General features: G+C 32.8%; 2 protein-coding genes across 3 annotated transcripts in view; one reads left to right on the top strand and one right to left on the bottom strand.

Annotated features, from left to right (window-relative positions):
* The window catches only part of LOC129216082 (kelch domain-containing protein 3-like), a 48,127-nt gene extending 28,910 nt beyond the window's left edge, over positions 1-19,217 (top strand). For both annotated transcript variants that reach the window (XM_054850229.1, XM_054850230.1), the window contains exons 5-10: positions 303-519; positions 10,973-11,059; positions 15,035-15,143; positions 16,680-16,771; positions 18,029-18,107; positions 19,031-19,217. In XM_054850229.1, coding sequence (XP_054706204.1) covers positions 303-519; positions 10,973-11,059; positions 15,035-15,143; positions 16,680-16,771; positions 18,029-18,107; positions 19,031-19,136 — 690 coding nt within the window. In that variant the 3' untranslated portion in view covers positions 19,137-19,217. The remainder of the gene's footprint in view (positions 1-302; positions 520-10,972; positions 11,060-15,034; positions 15,144-16,679; positions 16,772-18,028; positions 18,108-19,030) is intronic.
* Positions 19,218-20,352: 1,135 nt separating this feature from the next.
* The window catches only part of LOC129216081 (protein ERGIC-53-like), a 78,829-nt gene continuing 77,116 nt past the window's right edge, over positions 20,353-22,065 (bottom strand). The window contains exon 15 of the mRNA XM_054850227.1: positions 20,353-20,884. Within this exon, the coding sequence (XP_054706202.1) occupies positions 20,848-20,884 (37 nt within the window). The 3' untranslated portion in view covers positions 20,353-20,847. The remainder of the gene's footprint in view (positions 20,885-22,065) is intronic.

Below are 22,065 nucleotides of genomic sequence, written 5' to 3'. Positions count from 1 at the left end.
TGATGTGGTACGAATTTAGCTCGATCTTGTCACAATTTCAGTGAAATCCACCATGTAGTTCCGAGTTTTGAGCATTTTAACACACAGACGCTTTTTTGGAGACTTCATTTTGTATTATATGGAGATATATTTTTTCCCCATTCAAGGTTCTGAGCAGGTGTTAGTATTTTTTAGTATTATTTGTGTGATTTTAATCCAAATTTTGAACCAATATAGTTTTAACAATATTATTTATTTTTTATCCAGTAATATTAATTAATCATTAGTGATACAAACTTTATAAGCCCATCTAATGTTTTTAGGGAAATATACCTACTGGTCGGGATTTTCACACTGCTTCAGCAATAGGAAATAAAATGTATATATTTGGAGGTAGAAGTTTTTTTGATGAGATCAATCCATCTGCCCTGAATGAGTATTATTGTAATAAAATCATTCGCTTCAATACTGAAAGTATGCTCTGGGAGGCTCCTGATGTTTCTGGGGACATACCATGTGGTCGAAGGAGCCACTCTGCCGGTAAGACATTTTGTATTACTTGATAAATAAGTCACCTTGTTTATTAGTTAATCGTTTTTTTTTTCTAGAAAAAAAACTTAAAATATTGCAAATCAATTGACTTTTTTGTTTTTGGAACTTTTATCTTTTTTCAAACGTTCAGAAAAAAAAAATCCAGCCACATATATGGCAAATTATGTCTCAGAGCTTATTATTATTTTTATTTTTTTAATATTATATAGCTTGTCGCACATAATTTCCCACTAAACTTTAAAAAACAAAAGGATTCAAGGTAAGGGCACCAGTAACAGACATGCTTAAGACATCACTCTCAGGTTAACTCAATATTTTGAGCCTTTTGGTGTATTCAGACTCTTTAAACTATTTTTATCTGATGCAACTACATCTCATCTAATGTTTGGCTGCTTCTGGATCCTCAGAATTAGTTAATTGCCTTTTTATTTGCTCAATTTCTAAATTAGTATGTTGTGGCCATCACGAAACTTTCTTCGATATTTTTCCTTTTTCTGATCCCTCCCCATGCTTGACGAGGAAACAATATTCCCAACAAAAACAAAATTACATATGCAAAAACTTGACGACCATCCCAATGTCTGAATTATTGTAAAAGCAAAGCAAAGAGCAAAAATTGAAAGTTATTTTAAAAGCCTTGCTTGAATTATTTACAAATATTTTGTTTGTTAACACACATAAGATGGCAACAGTTAAAAATTTTAAATCATTGAGATAATATTTCCGATCATTTCCATACAATTAAAATCACGAGAAATAAGCAGACTGTTCATTAATCACACAGATTAATTAATAAAGTTGTATTTATTTAAATAATAAAGTAAGAGCTGAGCAACAACAAATTTAACTCGTACACACAGTACCACTTAAAATCTTCCGAACACTATCTAGTTGCCATCTTCATCTCCGAAACAGATGAAAGAAATTAAAGTGCATGAAATAAATAAACAAGGCTTAACTAAAGACAAGAAAGAATTAAACAATACATAACCCTCCCTCCAATTCTTACTTGTCAAAATAAAAAATAATAATAATAAAGAAAGCTGAAAACTAATTAAAATGATCAAACAAAAATATAGCACTTTAAAACTTAGCAACACAGTTTATCAAAGTTCTAAGTTTTTCAAACTTATCCCTTGGCAGTGCTTTTGTAAAAATGTCCGCCAATTGTTCATTACTATTGACATATTCAATGACCACGGTTTTATTCTCGTACTTCTCACGGATAAAGTGGTACTTCACATCGATATGTTTGGTGCGTCGATGGTATACTGGATTTTTGATCAACTTGATCGCACTCTGGTTATCAATGTGTAAGCTACCACTTCTTCCACAGAATGCCTGCTCATCTATGTCACTTAGTAGCTGACGAAGCCATATCACTTCTTTGACAGCTGTAGATGCTGCAATGTATTCCGATTCTGTTGTTGAGGTGGACACAGAAGATTGCCTACTAGTGCACCATGTAATTGCACCAGCTGACAAAATGAAAACATATCCTGTGGTTGATTTTCTGGTATCTAAGTCACCAGCAAAATCTGCATCAGAGTAAGCAACAAGGTTGGGACTTTCCGTTTCTGACTTGTATAGGATGCCATACTGCTGAGTTCCTTTTAAATACCTCATTATTCTTTTTACAGCATTCCAATGTATTTGGCTGTGTTTGTTTTGAAACCTACTAACAAGGTTTGTTGCATACGTAATATCAGGACGTGTAGTGGCGGAAAGAAACATTGATGATCCAACGGCTTCACGATATGGTACACACGCTTCCTCCAATAGCATATCAGGTTCAGATGACAGAATAACGTTAGGATCAGCCGGAACATTTACTGGGTTGGAGTCCTCAAGGTTGAACCGTTTTAAGATTTTCTTTATGTAGGCCTGAGAATGGATAAAAATTGAACCATCTTTGTTTTGGTCAATTTCAATTCCAACAAAATAACCGGTTTTACAAATTGTAACTTCAAAGTTCAAGTTCATGTTTTCAATGATTTCATTTAGTATACTTTCATCTTCACAAAGAAGAAGGACATCATCCACTATGAGAACAAGGAAAACTTTCTTGTTTTTGAACATGCCATGGAATAAACAAGTATCAGCTAAACTCTGCTTAAATCCTAAATTCAGCAGGAAATCTGTAAATTTCTGGTTCCAACATCTTGATGACTGTTTGAGGGCATATAACGATTTTTTTAATTTACATACTAAGCCTGGCTCAATGGGTAATCCTGGGGAAGGCTGCATGTATATCTCCTTTTCAATATCACCATGTAAGAATGCCGTCTTTATATCACACTGTAATATTTTTTATTTCTTCTGAGCAGCTACTGCTATAATGGTTCGTATGGTCTGATATGCATATCTTGATGTAGGCGAGAACGTTTCTCCAAAATCAACTCCCTCCTTTTGCAGGAACCCTTTTGCACACAGCCGAGCCTTGAAACGCTGCATCTTTCCATTTGGAAAATACTTGATGTTAAACACCCATTTTGATCCAATCACATTTTTATATTTAGGATGTTCCACCAATTGCCAGGTATTATTCTTCTGCAGAGAATCAAGTTCTTCTTTTATTGCTTCACTCCACTCTTTTGACTGAGGTGAGTTAATAGCTTCTTCATATGTGGTTGGGATTTCAGCAACATTTAAATCATAATGCTTAGGAGCTTTCAAGTTTTGCCTCGGTCTGAGATTGTAAGAGATAACTTCATCTGTATTACTTGGTGTTTCCGATGCATCATTTTCGTTTGTTTGGTGGTCTATTTCTAAGTCACTTGTAGTGTCTTCGTTCATGGGTCCACTAACGTGAACAATCTTCTGAGCATCATTTGCTGACTTACTACAGTTTTCATTAAATGTGACGTTTCTTGAAATTTTTATGGTTTTAGACGTAGGCTCAAAATGTCTATAGTTTGATGAGTTCCCAGCATACCCAATAAAAATTGTTTTAATGCTTTTAGGTGACAGTTTCTTACATAATTGATCAGGAACGTGAATAAAAGCTTCTGAACCAAAAGTTCTTAAGTGCTTGAGGGACAACTTCTTCCCTGTCCATAGTTCATATGGAGTAGACTCTGGTGACCGACTACTCGGTGCATGGTTCTGAATGTATACAGCTGTGTTTACTGCTTCGGCCCACAAAAACAGTGGTAAACTCTTGTTGCACAACATTGATCGAGCACTTTCCATGATTGTTCTCATGTTCCTTTCGCCCCTCCCATTTTGCTCAGGAGTATAAGGGGCTGTAGGTTCAAGCTCTGTCCCCTTTTTCTGCAGAAAATTCTTGAAATCACCATTTATGTATTCCGTACCGTTATCCACTCTGAGGGATTTTACACTAGTGGAAAACTTGTTCTCACATAGCGAGACAAAATTCTTGAACTCTTCTAAGGTATCACACTTATGTTTCAAACATGAAACGCAAACATAACCACAAAAGTCATCTTTGAAAATTACAAAATACTTAGCTCCACCCAATGATGTAGTTGACATTGGACCACACAAGTCACTGTATATTAATTCACCACATCTGGTAGATTTGTTCTTCCTGTTACTGAAAGAGAGTCGATGTTGTTTCCCATACTGACAGCCTTCACACAGAAACTTGTCAGCAGCTGAAAAGTCAATATTATCTATCAGTCCTCTTTCACTTAATTCTTTAAGAGCTTTGATGTTAATATGACCCAATCTTTCATGCCAAAGCTTTACGCTATCTGTAGCAGAAGCCACATTCGCTTCAACAGCTTTTAATGTTTTAAACATCATTTTATACAGATTGTTCGATGTGCGAACTGCCAAGGCGATGACGTCGTTATCCCGATTGAATATTTTGGCATTATCGTTAGTTTTAACGATTTTCATACCCTTACTGGTTACAATTCCTTCGGAAAATAAGTTTCTCTTTAAACCTGGTACATACAATACATTTGTAATAACACCCTCAATCCATGAGTTGTTTATTAATTTCAAAATTCTAACATTTCCTTTGCCTTCTACTGGAAGCTCTGTATTGTCACCTAAACGAATTTTATCACTTCCATTTAATTTCCTAAACTCACATAAAGATTGCAAATCATATGTCATATGGGCAGACGATCCACTGTCAAGGATCCATTCACTGTGACAAACAGCGAATTTCTTTGTTTCAGCACTGAAGGCATCGTAGCTTACAGAGTCTTCTCCATGTTCAAAAGAATCTCCACCACTTTTTCTTGTTTGCTTGAAACGACATTCTTTGGCAAAATGTCCTTTCTTTCGACAGGAATAGCAAATAATTTTCGATTTATCAAATTTTACTTTTGCATTATTTCCTTTCGACTTGTTAGCTGAAGCTCCTGAATTTTTATGTTTCACTACTATAAATGCTGATTCTTTTCGCTCGCTTTCAGTTAAGTTTGATTCCTCATCAATTAGTCTCGTTGTTAAGTTTGATAACGTTTGTTTAGTTTCATCCATCGACAGCCAAGCTTGGCGGAAATTTCGATACTTTGCTGGCAAGGTGCCAAGGACTTTGGTTATCAAGGTAACATCAGTGATGTTTTCACCGGAGTTCTTAATTTGATGCGCTAAATTTTCCACTCGGGCGATATATTCAACAACAGTTTCATTTGTGTCCATCTTAAGTTGATGAAACTTGTCTAACAAATGCATTTTGTTAAAGTCAGATGCCCGCTGATAAATTGCATCAAGTTTTCTCAGCATAGCGAGACATGACGTGCAGCTTTCGATGAGCGTGATTTGCTTAATTTCCATTGTGGCAGTAATTGTGAACATTGCAATGGCGTCCTCTTTCTCCCACTTTTCGATATCACGGGCAGCTTCGGGTTTCAATTTTTCTCCACTTGCCACATTGTACACACCTTTGGCTTTTAGTGCACAACTTATTTGAAATCTCCATTGGGAGTAGTTATTTCCGTCAAATTTGTTCATTGAAGAAATGTCCAGTCCAGCCATAATCGGTTTCTTTCAATATGATTATACAAATAGGCTTAACGAACCGGCAAAACTTTAAATAGCAACTAATGCTAGGCTACAGCTCTTAACGCAGATAGCGACATGGATGCGTTCCTGGGCCCATAACCTGTTCATTAATCACACAGATTAATTAATAAAGTTGTATTTATTTAAATAATAAAGTAAGAGCTGAGCAACAACAAATTTAACTCGTACACACAGTACCACTTAAAATCTTTCGAACACTATCTAGTTGCCATCTTCATCTCCGAAACAGATGAAAGAAATTAAAGTGCATGAAATAAATAAACAAGGCTTAACTAAAGACAAGAAAGAATTAAACAATACATAACACAGACGATAATCTATTACGATTTATCTTTCTTATTGTTGCATTAATAAAGCTATTTTTATTCACAAAAAAAAAAAATCAACACCTCTTGGAGCGATTGGAGTCAAAATTGAACCAAAGCCTGTTTGCGTATGGATTCACATATATTCCAAATTTCAACCAGAACGTAGCATTACTTCTTGAGATGGGGCACTCACAATGGAAAAAAAGAACGGGCGATTGCGCTACCCCCCTTTTTAGCTGTTGACACCAAAATAAAATCAGCTCTTATACCCACTAAGGGCTACTTGTCAAAAAAATTTTATTTGATTCCGTTCGTTATTTCTTGAGATACAGCAGTCACAATTGACGACAAAAAACGTTCTATAACTCAACCCCCGTTTGAACTATTGACACCAAAATTGAATCAGCACCTGCTCCTGTTAGGGGCAACATGTGGAGCAAATTTTGTTTGATTCCGCCAGTTACTTCCTGAGGAATAGCAAGCATGCGTAACTCAAAAAAACGTCCCATTGCTCCACCCACCTTGGAGGAATTTGTGCCAAAAACCAATGGGCACAAGTTCACATAGGGGCACATATGTGTACCAAATTTTGTTCAATTTCATGCGGTAGTTTTTGCTGTAGAGCGGCCATAAAAAACTGGTCACACACAGACGTGACACACATACATACACACAGACAGACAGGCATTTTCCAAAAATAATCGAAATGAACTGAGCACAACTCAAAACGTTCGAATCCGTCAAAATTCGAAATTCGAAAATTTGCACGAATCCAGTACTTTCTTCTATATATTAGATATAGAAGAAAGTAAAAAGGTTCGATCGTTACCGAAAAATTTGATGATACCCAGTAACAGATAGCTGGAGGAAAGAACGAGTTATGGACAAAATTCCCTTTTTTTCTTCAAAATGTGCAAAAGTTCTTTATTTTTAGAAGTAAAGCCTTATTTAATTTAAATGAACATGGAACACCAGCTGACATCATGGTGACTGTTCATAACCTTCCACCACTACGCTGTAAATAACAACTAGCTCATAAAATCCACTCTGATAACACTAGATGGTTGAACTGTATGTATTCATGGGCCACAGCAACATCAGTTTTACCCGCCTAAAACTTTTATTATTTAAATCCAAACTTATAACTGTTTGTTTCTGGACTCTTGTCAGTTACTGATTTTTTTACCCTTAAAATTAAAAGAATAATTAATTAAAAACTCTAGCAGGAAAAAAAGTCTTTCTTAAAAATGTTCCAAGGATAATTTTTTTCTAAAACACCAAAAAAAAAAAAAGTTTTCTTGTTAGTTTACTTTATTAGACTTTACTGAAAGTCTAATTATTACTTTACATACGGATATGCTGCAATAGTCTATAGATAGACAACATTATGTTTTCTTGTGAATAAACCACTTTCTGGGCATAATTGATGACTAAATGACTACACTCTTACTTTCATTTTTGCACATGCATCAGACATTAATAATATGTTTTCAGAAGAAAACAAGAAAATGTTAATCAAAAAATCAATATTTTTACAAATGTAAATATTATTTTACAAATAGAATATCTTTTTACTCTGAATTTTGAACTTGAAAGAGTGAAAAAGGGAAATCTACACTTTGTTTCGGAAAGGAAACAATTTTTATGATTGTATTTACATGTCATAATTAGACAGTTAGACCCTTTAGATACAATGATGATATTCTTCAGATTTTCGTCTAAACTTCAAACTTTGTCATTTAATTAGAGTAAACATATTAAATCTCTCTCTAATTTGTTATGATCTGCTGCTGCCATCATGAATTGCTGCAACTTTTAAATGCACTTACTATTTTTTTATGAACTGATGCTATTTTTGTCGAGATTAAAAATTGAATAATTAAAATTTTTACAAGTCTGTCCTGTGGACACTCCTCTTTTACAGACAAAAAATATTCTCTCGTTAATTTCTGCTCCAGAAGGCACCACCTTCCAGTTTGTACCTTAGTATATAATTTAACTAAGTTGACATTTTAAACACATCTTTCTGATGTCTCTTACTATAAATTTGATAACATTTTCCAAAAATTCAAAGTGGAAATGTCAACAATGTTTAACATTGGTTTTCTATGATTCTCTAAACATTGTCAAACTGACTCTGGATTTGGCATCTCATTTTTCGGCTCCATATTTGGATGCACAATTGGTTTTAAAAAAACTTGGCAACCCATCTCAGTGTGATCATCATTTTATGTCATTGCTTCAGTTTGCATTTTGCAACAAATGACTTGAAAGTAACATTGATTAGACCATTTAAGAAGCTCAACTTTGCAAAAAATTGCAGACACTCATTTTAGGGGGGGGGGGTCTTTTTCAATGCAGAAAGATATCAGCTTATAAATGTAGAAGCCTCAGACAAAAGTTTTTAAAAAATTATTTTGTATGATGCCTTCATAGCTATAAGTGAACAGCATTTTGCAGTGAAAAAGGGTTCCTTGTAACCCTGAAACATGTGTCTGCAATGTTTTGCAATTTTGTGTTCCTTTAACTTTGTTGATTATACTTATACTTTTTGGCACTATTATTTCTAACACTAATATGGCCTAAAAAAGGAGCAAGTAACCTTTTTGAATCATCTGATTTAGTTCTGTCACAGGCACATACACAAATAGAGATGTCATGATTAAACTCTTAAAATGAACTCAGGAATGGTCAAATTTGACATTTTGGCTGTCTGTATGGGCCTATTCAGAGGGGGGCAAGGAAAACCGCTGCCTCCCCCCTAAAATAGAAAATATTTCAAATGAAACCAAAAAACCAGATTTAAAAAAATGATTAATTGAGGATTGCTTCAGTTTACTTATTGAAGACTTTGTCTCTGGTAATTTGGGTACTCATTTTCAAAGTGTATATTATTTGTTTATCTCATTGAAAAAGGACCATTGGGTTACTTTAAGGGGGAAACCAGTTTAGAACGGTTAAAAAATCCACTTTTTTTGATGTCATAAAATGTTAGTAAAACTATATAGAACATGTTACCAAAATTTGAGTGAAAATTTCTGATTAGTTCCAATGCTATGAGCACTTACAATGACTGTGCAGATTCGAAAATGCTCACAGCATTTTTTCAAACGTGTTTTTCTCGAAACAACTTTTTTCAACTGGTGTGCATTCTAGCTCAAAGAGTTTGACCAATCGTTCTTAAAATCTGTGTGAATATTCTTTATTCAATTATACTCTATATGAGCCTAACTATTTGATGATATTATTAATATTTTTTTTTTCAATGCAAGAAGTGTGGAAAAAAATGGTAGAAAAACATTATATTGTAATCAAACGCCTCAAAGAAGTGCAATTTTCAACTTTTTTGATCACAATTGGGTTCATATTCTAGGGAAATATGTTTACAAGAAAGAAAAATTATAATGATTACAGGAAAAAATTGTAGCTTCGGTAATGCACACCAGCAACAAGCTCTGGTGAAAATTACTTCAAAAAATTACTAGGTGTACTTCAAAAGATGAATGAAATGCCCTCTAAGTTAAATAAAATTCTGATCATTTCTTTCCTGTTAAAAAAAATTACACAAAACTAAAATTTTGGCCTCCTAAACTGGTTTCCCCACTTAAAGCCCTAATGCAAGGTCAAACAGCCTGAAAAACACATTTTCATTCTCCACAAACTCCCCACAAAACAAAGTGTTATTTCTTTTGCAAAAGAGTTTTTTACAAGTTAACTCCCCCACCCCCCTCTTTCACGATGTGAGAAAAGATTCAATTTAGAAAAGTGCCTTCCTCCTGGCCCCTTTGTTTTAAAACTTGGAGGGGACGGGACAAACTGTACATACTCGTTGCTTTCATTGGAGCAAAACAGAAAATACACAAATGCATTAACATATTGTTTCCAAAACCGGAACCAGGAGGTGGGGGGAGGGGGCAATAGGCCCTCCTGATGGAGCAAAAGACAAACCTGCTTCACATGCTTTTGATTGTCTGTCACAGAAATGTTCTTCTGAATGTGTCAAAAAAAAAAAAAAAAAACTGTTTCAAATTTGTCCGGTGGTGATTAAAATCAGAAATTTAGGTGACAATTTAAGTGAAACTTTTTATGGATTTAATACTTCTTTCACTTTGTACAAAAAAGGAAAAATGGATCACATCAAAATCAACATAGCATTCTAAAAGCAAACATCTTGTTGCAGCATACAGAGACTACTCTTCCCCTTAGATCGTCAGAGATATAGCTGGAGGTGTAACTTCTCATTCAGGCTGAGTTTAGGTTCAAACTGATAGTTAAATGTAAGATCAGTAGATCACTCAGAGGTCCACAAGCATGGGACAGCTTAGCCTCGTAAAATGCTTTAGTGTAAAAGATGAGTTTTGTGTACATTATCACATTTTGAGACACATCACTCGCCTGGCTCTGACTATAGATTTAGTTTAAATGTTTAATCCCCCCCCCCATATGATATTAACTTCATCAATTTTTATGTCATGCAGCAAAAAATGTTGTTCACTTTTTGTATGAAAGCTAAAATGTTTTGGGATTTACATAAGAAAATGAAGTTTAAATTTCAAAATCAGAAATAATTACATGACCTGTAATTACTGTTATCAAGTGCAAATATTTGATGTTCACTTTGTAATTAATTAACATTATTATTTTTTTTTTTGAGCAATCACGATTGCTTATTGTTCTCATTTGACCATTTTTTGGTGTCCGTGCCTTTTTCAACTTGGACCAGAAGCCTATGCAGCACCACCACCCACCGTCCTCTGCTGGCGGTACGGCGCGGCTGCTCCGGTTTTGAGCTACTACAGCTTCTCCTGGTCGGAGGCGTCCATGTCCTACACACATGCACGTGCACACACATACACACACACGACTTCACACACATACCCTCACACATGCCTACGTGCATACACGCAGGTCTACGCACAACACACAACTATGCACACGTAACTGCCCATTAGGAGAGGCAGGCTTGGGGGGGGGGAGCCGTTTTTAGAAGCAATAACTCCAATGAGTAGGGTCCTGTCTCAGTTCGTGATTGCGAAAAACATAATTTGAATTCAAAATTTCAGAATTCAAATTAATTTTCTTTTTTTTTCTTTTTTCATATACTAATCTGAATGTAACTGCTTTTCTAGTTGTTTATCAAGATGAACTTTATATTTTTGGTGGTTATAATGCTGGAAACAACAAGCATTTGAATGACTTGTATAAATTTAACCCTGGTAAGTCCTAGAATTATTTATTTCAATCTCAAAATTATATGCAGTGTTCTCCCTTCCTCCTAAAAAAACAATTATTCAAATTAATTTTATGGGTCTAAGCTTTTATTAGTAACTAGCGGTACCTGAACAGCTTTGCCCGTAGTAGAAAATTAAAAGCTCATTTGGTTCACCCTTATATTTACAAATAATGGATGATGATAGCTCCAGTATTACATCATGGACTGCAGTTTCATCTTTGTTATGGAATTATCAGTCTGGAACAGCCAAAGGCTGAGCTGGAGGCAAATATTTTCCCCCTGAAGCTGAGATTACCTTAAAACTAGTAGCTAAAATTAATTAAGCACACCAGCGAGAGTCTGGGTGTGGTAACTGGGCCTTTCGATTTATGCTTGTACTTTTTGCTTGCTATTTTACCATAAATTTTGAGAAAGTTCAATCATTGGATGAGCAAAATATAATGATAAATATTTAAAATATACGCGAGTCATTCCACGAAAATGTCAACCTGCAGGCCAAAATTTCAAACTCAATCAATGTTAATGTGTTATACATCATTTTAGAGAAAACATTCTTAATTTTCAAATCTCGTAAAAGGTTTTTTAAGATAGATGTGGTGCGTAGAATGATTACTGCTGGAAGATCTTCAACAACATGTAAATTTTCACTATAAAGCATTCAAGAAATACGACCTGTACTTTTTTAAGCATACATTCAATGTTTTTTTTTTTTTTCAGTTATTGCTTATATTTTGAGTTTCAGTTTCCTTAATTTCTTTCATTGAATTTTAATTTTTTTTTTGTTGAGCCTAATTTGAATTTTGTGTTGAACGGCCCATTAGGTTCATCACAAAACATCGTATTTTCCCTTCCACACTTTTTATAAGACTATAAAAAGAAAAAATTGCTTTATTCTCTTCCCAAGAGCTTCCTAGAATGCATTTAAAATGTTGAATTGTTATTAAATTATTTACACAATTAGCTATCAGTGGGACTAACGTAATCACTTGAAACAAACACTGCATCTTTCGAACGTTTAGTTCAATAAAAAATAAATGAAATGTATATTTTGAAATAGTTGTTTTTTCAATGTCACTGTATAATATTTTGTAATTTTTGCAACAATTAATTCGATTTTCCACACATGTTTGGGAATTTTCTTGGGTTGCATTTTATAGAAAAATTGGCAGCTCAAAAAGAGAGAGAGAGAGAGAGAGATAGTTAATGCAGAGTAAGAATGGCTGGTAAACAAAAAGAAAATGACAGGAAAAAAAGCAGCAGAGCGTATGCGAATATTACGGCAAAAAAAAAAAAAAAAAAAGACTGAGGAATCAAAAATGCGAAGTCAGGGGATGAGAATCTATTGTAGAGAAGCTGTTAAGCTAGCTTTGTATAGAGTTGTAAACCAATGCAACTTCGCCTTTCTCAACATGCTAAGTTTACGGAAAGTTTCAAAAAGCATGCTCTTCCATGTAGTCCCAGAAAAAATAGGCTTTTATATGTTATCTTGCTAAATAATAATAATATTGGAATTACTGTGGCAAAAATGAAAGTCAAAAAGTTCCTGGAAGAAGCCACCTAGAAAAAACAATCCTTACAATGGACATTGTTTTTGTAAAGAATATTACATTTCTTGATACCTTTTTTGGAAAAAAAAAGTTCCGCTGTTTGTGATTAAAAACAAAGAAATGTGTTGTAAAGACCCAAGACAGAAGAAAAGCTTTTATCTTTTCTTCTTTATTACATTCTAGTCTGCCATTTCACTCATATGTTTCCTCTCGCGCCAAGCTCTTGTTCTTTCTGCGTCTGACTTAGGCATATTCATAACATGACTGTATATTTTAATGAAGAAAATAGATTGTAAACTGTGAGGAAAATAAAAATTACTCGAAATCCGCATTATAGCTGTTGCCAAAAACAATAAAAAATAATAGTAATAATAAAGTTAATTTTGATGATAAAAGTTAACAAACTAAATTCAATTCTAAACCTTAGCAATGTGGGTTACACTCTTGAACTTGAATCTAAGAAATCCTTGAAAACCTGCGTTATTTAAAACATTTAAAGTGACCAAAGCCCACAAATATATATTAATTTAAGCCTTGAAATTAAATTATTAATTTTATTAACAAAATTCAATTTAAATGCTGTCATTTTTCATTTTTTTTCTCTGGCAACAATTAAAAAACTACGTTACTTCCATCACACAAAAAGGTTGGGGATCAGAAAATCAAAGCTCTTGCATAAAAAGTTTCCCTTTGAAACAGAGGAGAAAAAAAAGATTTTGCAAAGCCAATAAAAAAGCATTTATTTAATCAGTGTTGAAAACTTGTTGATATAAGTGTTACTTTTAACACAAAGTATCAGTGCTTACTTATTAACTAATATTTAGACACATAACGGTCTAAAAACTACACGAGTCTTCACCGTGACGAACGTAACTTCAGAGTTATGCTCTTCAATGTTACATTCGTCACACGTCATGTTTTGAAGAAATAGTCATTTCTGTTACATTATCAGAAAAATGAGTGTTATTCTGCACGAAAAATAAAGTTAAGGAATGAAAAAATTGCATTGCATTGTTTCTACAATAATATCTACCTAAACTTTAGAGAAATTGAGAGCTGAATTTCATGTTGCAAATTGAAAATTGCAAAAATGTTACGTTCGTCACACTATAGTAATTTGGTTTCAAAAACCATATTATGTGATTTATACTGTGATTTATTGCATGAATATTACACAAAAGTTTTATTCTTTCACAAAATTCCACAAAACCACAAGTAAATGATTATTAGACGTTTTAAACTCATGTTATGCAACGAAACAGAGTCTCTGAATTTTACGGTCCTCACTATGGAATGACCCACCCGTTTTAAACTTTTTATTAGCATTTTACATGTAAGATGAAAATCTCTTTGTAGATGACAGTCTGTGCTATCCAATATATGCGTGGATAATTATTTTGCATATAGATTTACTTTGACATATAGATTTTGTTTAACTTTCTGTTTTACAGGGTGCGGAGAAAGTTCCCACAATTTTATTAGATACTTCAATAGGCTGTAACTAACACATAATTCAACAAATCAACAAGTTAAAGCAATAAAAACTCTTTATTGAAACAATACGAATAACATTAAACAAAAAAATTATAACAATTGTTCAAAATTGGCTCCTTGGGTTTCAATACATTTACGAAGTCGCGAAAAGGCGAGCACCAGCGGTCAAGCGAAGCATCTGTCGAGCTTTTATCAATCTTTTCTACTTCATTGTGTCATTAAAGAAGTGGAGGCGATTGATCTTGTAAGAACGAAGTCCCAACTTGTTTTTCACAATGGTTCAGACGCTTTTTTCGCTGATCTCCAGTTCTTTGGCCATCTTTCGCATTGAGCGCTCTGGATTGCGATGGATGCTACAGCAGATCTTCTGCACATTCGCTGGAGTCGTTGCAGTGGTTGGATGACCACTCCGTGGACGGTCGGCAGTCCCTCCAGTCTCCTTGTAGGGTTTCACAGCGTCATAGACTGTTTTACTCTTGAATCCAGTCGTTCGAATAATATCGGTTGTTTTCATTCCTTTCTTGTGTAATCAAACGAGAGTAACACACACATTTTCACGATTCATAGCTCACTAACTCAATGAACTAACAAAGAACAAATGATTAAACCTGAAATACTTTTAATGCCAATAAACAATATGTGCCAAACAAATCGCCAACATACGATTTTAACGCTAAAAAAAACGTTTTGAACAAAATTGTGGGAACTTTCTCCGCACCCTGTATGTATTAAAGATTGAATTCTTATTTTAAAGGGACAAGTCGTGATATGTAAAACAATACTGTTAGAAATTTGAATGCAGGGTAATGATCAGCATGTTATCTTCTCCTCATGCCATCTTGTTAAATAATTTTACTGGGTATGTTCATGTTGAGTTTTCAGTTGTAAAAAGTTTGTTGTTTTTGAAATTGTTTCAGAAACCGGTGAATGGACAAAATTAGTTGCCATAGGGGAAGGTCCTTGTCCCAGGAGAAGACATTGCGCTTGTGTTGTAGGAAATCAGATGTTTTTATTTGGTGGTAGTAGGTGTGTATATATTTTTCTTAACTTTTCCGACGCTCTGAATTTTTCATTTTGATATTTTACTCATTGTTCAAATTGTTTGAAAGTACAGTTGAACCACAAATTTATGCAGCAAATAGATGAAACTGAAATAGCTGCTGCTGAATATAATGCAGATATCTCTCCTTTGGATAAACTTAATTTTTTAAAATAGAATACTATGATTATGTCACATGTGATGAACAGTTGTCTAGCTAGGCAACAAAACAGATAAGGGAGAACAACAGTAGTGGGCATGCCCCCCCCCCCTTTCTAATTTCACCCCTGAAATTGGTTAAGGAACTGTAATAGTAATTAGTATTTTCAATGCCAAAATTCAAGATTAAGCCCGCAATTTTTTCCAATATTTTGTGTTGCTATTGAAATTTTTGAGAAATATTTCATGAGACATGGCAAATGTCTTGATTATCTTGATAAAAGAGGGAAAGACAATGACTTGTGAATAAAAAAAATGGTCAGTTTAATTACCAGCGTGTTAGTTTGTCATACATGAGAGGCACTTGTCTTAAGGGGCTGTCCAAAAATGACGTCACACTTTTTTTCAAAATTTTTGACCCACTCCACTCTTTTTCATAAAGTGTCACACTTCACCTTCCCCTCGTCACATGTCAAGCTATTTTTCATAATCATAGTCTTATTGAAAAAATGGGTGATGTTGCTCTTCGTTGTACTCCCCTTGTTACTAACTCACAGTTCTTCAGGGACCAACTTGCTCAGATTTAACTAAGCAGTTAAAAGTGATAAACCAAGCAATAGGTTGGTTTGGGGGTCTCTGATGGTATCAAAACTAACTCATAATTTCATAAGAAGCCCCTCCTCCCTCTTAAGTCATGACGTGAGTGGAGGGTTTACCATGACGCAATCATGAGGGATCGCCACAACATAGCCCAAAAAGGCTTACGAAACTAATTTACGTAATTTTGTTCCTGTGTAAGCAGCCCCCAAATATGCATTGCAATGGATTTTCAAACCTGTCAATCCGTTGTTTTTGGACGGCCCTAAGCCTATTATTTAAAAAATTTCCTCTCTGATAGTACATATTCAATACATACTACTTGTTAAAAAGAAAAAAGTAAAGTGTATAAATCCACATAAAGTCTGGGCTGATGGTGTGCTTTATAAAGATCTTCTACTGGGACTAAGAGGAGAGAGGGAGGGGGGGGGGGTGAATAAGAATATGTAGTAAATATCAAGCTAGTAAAAGTTAAATGTTATTTAATTATGTGTTTTTGAAAGAAATTTCGGAGTATTTATAAACAAGTGTTGATCTAGAATTTCAAAAATATACATTGCACCACTGACTAACTTTTATTGAAATTAATGCATAAGATGTTCCTACAATTGGTGCATGGTTCATTTACATCAAGTAACCATCACATTCTCAAGTTAGGAAATACATTCTTACGGAGCTCATACATTTGATTATCTATATTTAGTGTTTGAGAATCTTTTTTTTATTTTTTTAAATAATGATTATCTATAATTGTGTATTCTTTTCAGTCCTTCTCAAGAGGCTGGATGGGAATCATTGTTATATGAAGAAGATTCTCAAAAATTAATTGATCATTCTGATCTTCATGTTTTAGATTTCTGTAAGTATTGAATTTTTTTGTTTCTTCTCTCAGTGAGGTAAGATTAGTTATGCAACAAAAAACACTAAAATGTTTAGCTATGATTAATTTTTAGGAATAACTCTTGAGATACTTTTTTTCTGGTGTTATTTTTGCACTGTGTAGAGCAAGTGAACACTTTAGCACATTTTCAAAAATTCATATTAAAAACTGCTGCATTTGGTAAATGACAGGAAAAGCATTTTTTATTGATTTATATTGGCGAATCCAAAAGGGGAAAGAGAGAAGGGGGGGGGGGCAGATACCTCCTTCCAAAATAAAAAATATTTAACATGGGGAAAATGTTTTAAAAATTTGATCAATTGACCGTTTTAATTCCTAAATTAATCAATGAGTTTGGCTCTAGCAACTTAGTAACTTCTTTTGAAATCATATATTTCTTCTTTGAAAGCTGATTGAAAAGGGAAAATTACTGGTGTTTAAATGGGTTAATAGTAGTTGATATTTCAACAAAGGTGACGCAACGTAATACATCAAAAACCACTTCCTTTTCCCCATAAGCACTCACTCTACACAAAAGTGTTCTTTCTTTTGCAAAAGCATGTTATTACACAAGACCCAATCCCCATACACCTAGAAAAGTTTAAATTGAGAAAAAGTGCCTCCTCCCCCTTTTCCCAGGCCAATCATTTCAAAATTTACCTGGGAGGGGGAACAAAAAATATGTACTCAAAGCATTTTGTAGGGAACAACAACAAAATATGCAGACAAATGCTTAAATAATATTGAGAGTAATTGACCCAAACCCTGATTGCTCAAATGACGGTTCGACCCCCCTCCATGCTGCACTGAATAAGCCCTTGTTGATATATGTAATTTTTAATTTAGAAATTGAGGGCTGTTATGGTTCTGCTTCATGTTTTTTTTTTTTTTTTTGTTGGTTTAAATAAAGTGATGCAGCAGCTCAGTAAATAAACATGTTTAAACTTATGTAAAACTTTTCAAACCAAAGTTTTATATTTCTCTTTTTCTATCTTTCATACTTTATTTTACTCCCTTATTTTTATTGCTTTCTAGTTAACTTTTTCTCTTCATTTTTTCAAAATTATATCCTTTTATAGACCCTTTTCCTTTTTCAAATTTTATTGTAGGAAGTTGGTTTTTTCGTTGAAGCAAAAAAACTTTTAAATCCATGTTATATCTATACATACAGACTTGGAAAAGTTCATTCATTGAACAGACTATCCGAATAATCAAGTTTTGTGTCCTTCTTTTCAGTTCCCTCATTGAAACGTTTATGCCAATTGAAAGTGATCGATTGGGGCCTTAACACAAATCATTTACCTAGGCTTCTAACGTAAGTATTGATCTTGCTGTTAAGTAAAATTGTTTTAATGTACCAACTATAAAATATAGTATAAAATCCATTCCCTTATTTAAAAAATCTTGGTTGTTTCTATCTTTAAGTTTTATTTTAAGAAAGCATTGATGTTTCAACTATCATCCTTTTTTTTAACTTAAAATGAGAATGAATCATCTGATCTCATACAATTGCTGCAACTTTCATACTTGTTGAAAATAACTGCTTTTAGTTGCCTGGAAACTAAATCTTAGTCTTTGAACTAATTTACTGTAATGCAGTGAAACTTGATCTGCAACCTTAGGGGATTTTTCGTTTTGACAATGTAATTGAGAGAAAAGCAAAAAATCTATTTAAATGATTTTCACTGAAGCTAAAATACTAGGAATGATAATCAACAGGCAATAGGGACAACTTGAAACTGATTTTACTGTATTACGGATTGCAAATAAAATTTGAAATAAACTTTAGGGAATTTAAGAACTTCAGCACAGAATAACTCCTTATCTACACACCCCTCAACCCCACATCCCTTATCAGTTTTGTAGCAACCTTTAATGAACATAATTTTCTCCTCTAACCTTCATTTTTCATGGGACAAACCATCTGAAGTGGAAAAGAAATCCAAGAATATCTCAGAAAAAATTTCGATGTATAGAAACAATTTTTCTATGTAATGGACATAGAAAATTTTGATACATGGAAGTTTAATATCTGGAGTTCCGACTGTATTAACTTCAATTTTACTAGTTTAAAGAGTTTCATTATGACTCATTAATCCATCCATAGTGACTTTCTTAAGGCTCAGCTATGTTTCTTCTAAGTTACTTTGTAATTTGCTAACAAATAAATCATTACAGTAAGTAATTCATTTCATAGTAACTATCTGTTGAAACTGATTTTTTATTTTACTCTTTCAGACAAGAAATAAATTTGATGATCAAGGACAATATAATGACCGGAGTTCCAAACCAATGTAATTTTTATCCCAGAAGAGATTATGAAATGCATGCATTCTCTGCGTAATCTTACATTTGATTCAATAATGTGATAAATTTGTCAAAACATCAACTTATGTTCAATGTAAATAAATATATTTTATATTTATATCAACAATGCATATAATTTTTTCTACTATCATTGAAAGATGAAGATTAGAGTAGTGGTGGGACATCTGTTTTTTAACATCGTTTTACATAAATTTTAAATCTCATACAAAAATTTATGGGGAAAAGTGAATTTTTTTTTTAAACTGTTGAAGCAAAATCAAGACATATTTGTAATATAAATGAATTATTAGAAATATTTGAATTTTAAATTGGATATAAAGAGTGAGTTACTCATACGTATTTTTGCTCAAAAAATGAAAAGGAAAAAAAAGTGTTTGAAGAAGATGTCTGCAATTGTATGTACTCTATTTAAAAATTAGAAGCAATTTGGAACATGTACTGCTGTTTACAGTATCCTACATATTGAATAAAATTATAATTTAGTTGTTAGAATAAACTTACTGCAAAAAAAAAAAAAAACTAGAAACAAGATAGAGAACTACAATAACATTCTAGTTAACAGTGTGTTGGGGAAAAAAAAAAGTCTTTCTTCAATACAAGCACACTTCTTCAAACAACTAATTATAGAAAACTGCCCAATCTGAAGGATGGGTGCGATCCAAAATTAGGTGTTTGGGAATTTGTCGGGAGTGATAGACTCAAGTAAAATTTTCTGAAGACCGTGCGAAATTTTAGGAAACTATGAGGAAAAAAAATTGTATTTATCTTTGTAAATATATGTTCAAAATATATAAAGAATGAATAAGGTACAAATAAAAACAAACATCTTCGTTTAAAAAAATTTTAATGAGAAATATAGCAGCAAAAAGAATTGATACAATTTCTATGTATTCAAGATATGAACGAACCTTTACAATATATTTGAATTTTAAATAAAATCTTCCTAAACTAAACAAACCAAAACCTTAAAAATATAATTAAACAAAATAAATTTAACAATTAAAAATATAACTCATTAAAAAAGAAATGTTTCATTTTAAAAAATCCAAAATTATACTAATAAGTTAAGACATTACTTTATACATGAACTATCAAGTGAAAGGCTCTGCTTAATAATTAAAACATATTACTTGATATGCTAAAAGCATCTTCAACATACAATTTACCTAACAAAAAGTTCATTTTTTAGTAAACATATTTGATAATTTCCAAAAATGAAACAGTACAAAACAAGAGGGGCAAAAATATTGAGCATTTTATTAATGAAGTTGTGATCTGTACCAGCAACAATTATAATCACATGAATTATAAATATCAAACAGATGCATGAATTGGAATATACTTTATGTGCGCTTTGAGAAAGCACTAACAAAAAAATATTTATCAAAAGGTTTGTACACAAACAAAGCAAGATAAATTATGCCATTCTAAATAAATTTTAAGTATAATCACTTTCTTCAAAACAAAATATGATATAAAAGTAGTGTTCTTTGAAGCTCTTTACAGCAATCTTACATGAACAATTATTTGAATCCAGTATACTCAGTACGACAAAATGGATTGAGATATGTAACAATTTTGGCAAACTAATGAATACTGTACAGTTTACATCAATTATGGATACTCTAAAAACCTAAAACAGTCATAGTTAAAATAAAAAATATAATTTCTGTACATGAATCAAATTTCTGTTTAAAAATGGAATGTTTCTTAAATTGGATACTGTTCTAATAAAATTTTTTGGCTTGTGATTCTTTGCTGCTCCTGGAAAATAAAAATCCAAAATGTAAAAAATGCTTAGAAAGTATATTTTAAATGATTGATAATGTATTATATCCAAATTTTTAAAATATTGCAGAATTCAGTTATATTGCATCTTGGTACACAATGGAATAAGTTGTACCACAGATGCTTTCAAATTTAAAAGAAATTTTTTTGAAGAAATATACTTAAAGTCAGGAACTTATATAGTGTAGAGCACCACCTTTTCTTACATATATCTACTTCTGCATTTCAAGCATTTTATGTTACAATTAAACTTAACATTTTCTCCAGTCAGAATTGCTATTTTAGGCCATTCAGATGCTTAAGTTATAATAACTAGTTTGTATGTATTTAAAAATTAAAATGCTGTTTATCTTAATATATAAAAATCAATGTCCTGAGATAATATATATACATATATATATATATATATATATATCAACGCACAGCCGAAACCGCTGAAGCTTCAGACTTGAAATTTGGCAGGCATGTCCGCATGATTACGAAAGTAACCACTAAGAAAGGATTTTTCGAAATCTCAATTAGTTCGGGAGAAATTAATTAAAACCTCTTAATTTCTGAGAAATTAAAACCTGTCATTGAATTCAAATCCCTTATTTTCGAAGGCTTTCCTCCATTCAAATCATTATTCAGTACTTCATCTCAACTTTTGGTCGATAGTGAACTATAAATTTGATATTGTTTTTGTTTCTCACGTGATTCTTCGAGGCTTTTCTTAAGTCAAATAATTCGCAAATAATTTTCAGTATTACAGATCGGACCCTTTTTTTCTTACTTTGTGTAAATTTTGTTGGCAAGCTGTTTTACTATTCAATTTTTGGTTTTTAAATAACATCATTTGTTTCTTGCAAATGTAATTAGAAAGGTTTAATTTGTTATTTTGTTTGATTTTATTATAAAACTTACTTTTTTAAAAACTCATTGAGGATGGAGCACATCAATGTGAACGGAACTATTCTTCCTCATCATGTCGTTAATATTACAGGTGATGGTGCATGTCTTTTCCGATCTCTTTCGTTTTTATTGTATAATAGTGAAGCTATGTTTAATGAAATTCGTGCTACCATAGTTAATTACGTTTATAATCATTGGGATCAATTTTCTATTATGTCATGTGATAAACACGGTAATAATTATGAAAGCTCCGAAGATTACTTAGT

The sequence above is a fragment of the Uloborus diversus genome, chromosome 2 (assembly GCF_026930045.1).
Source record: "Uloborus diversus isolate 005 chromosome 2, Udiv.v.3.1, whole genome shotgun sequence".
NCBI lineage: Eukaryota > Metazoa > Arthropoda > Arachnida > Araneae > Uloboridae > Uloborus > Uloborus diversus.
Note: the sequence above shows the minus strand (reverse complement) of the source record. Positions and strands in the feature narration are given on the sequence as shown.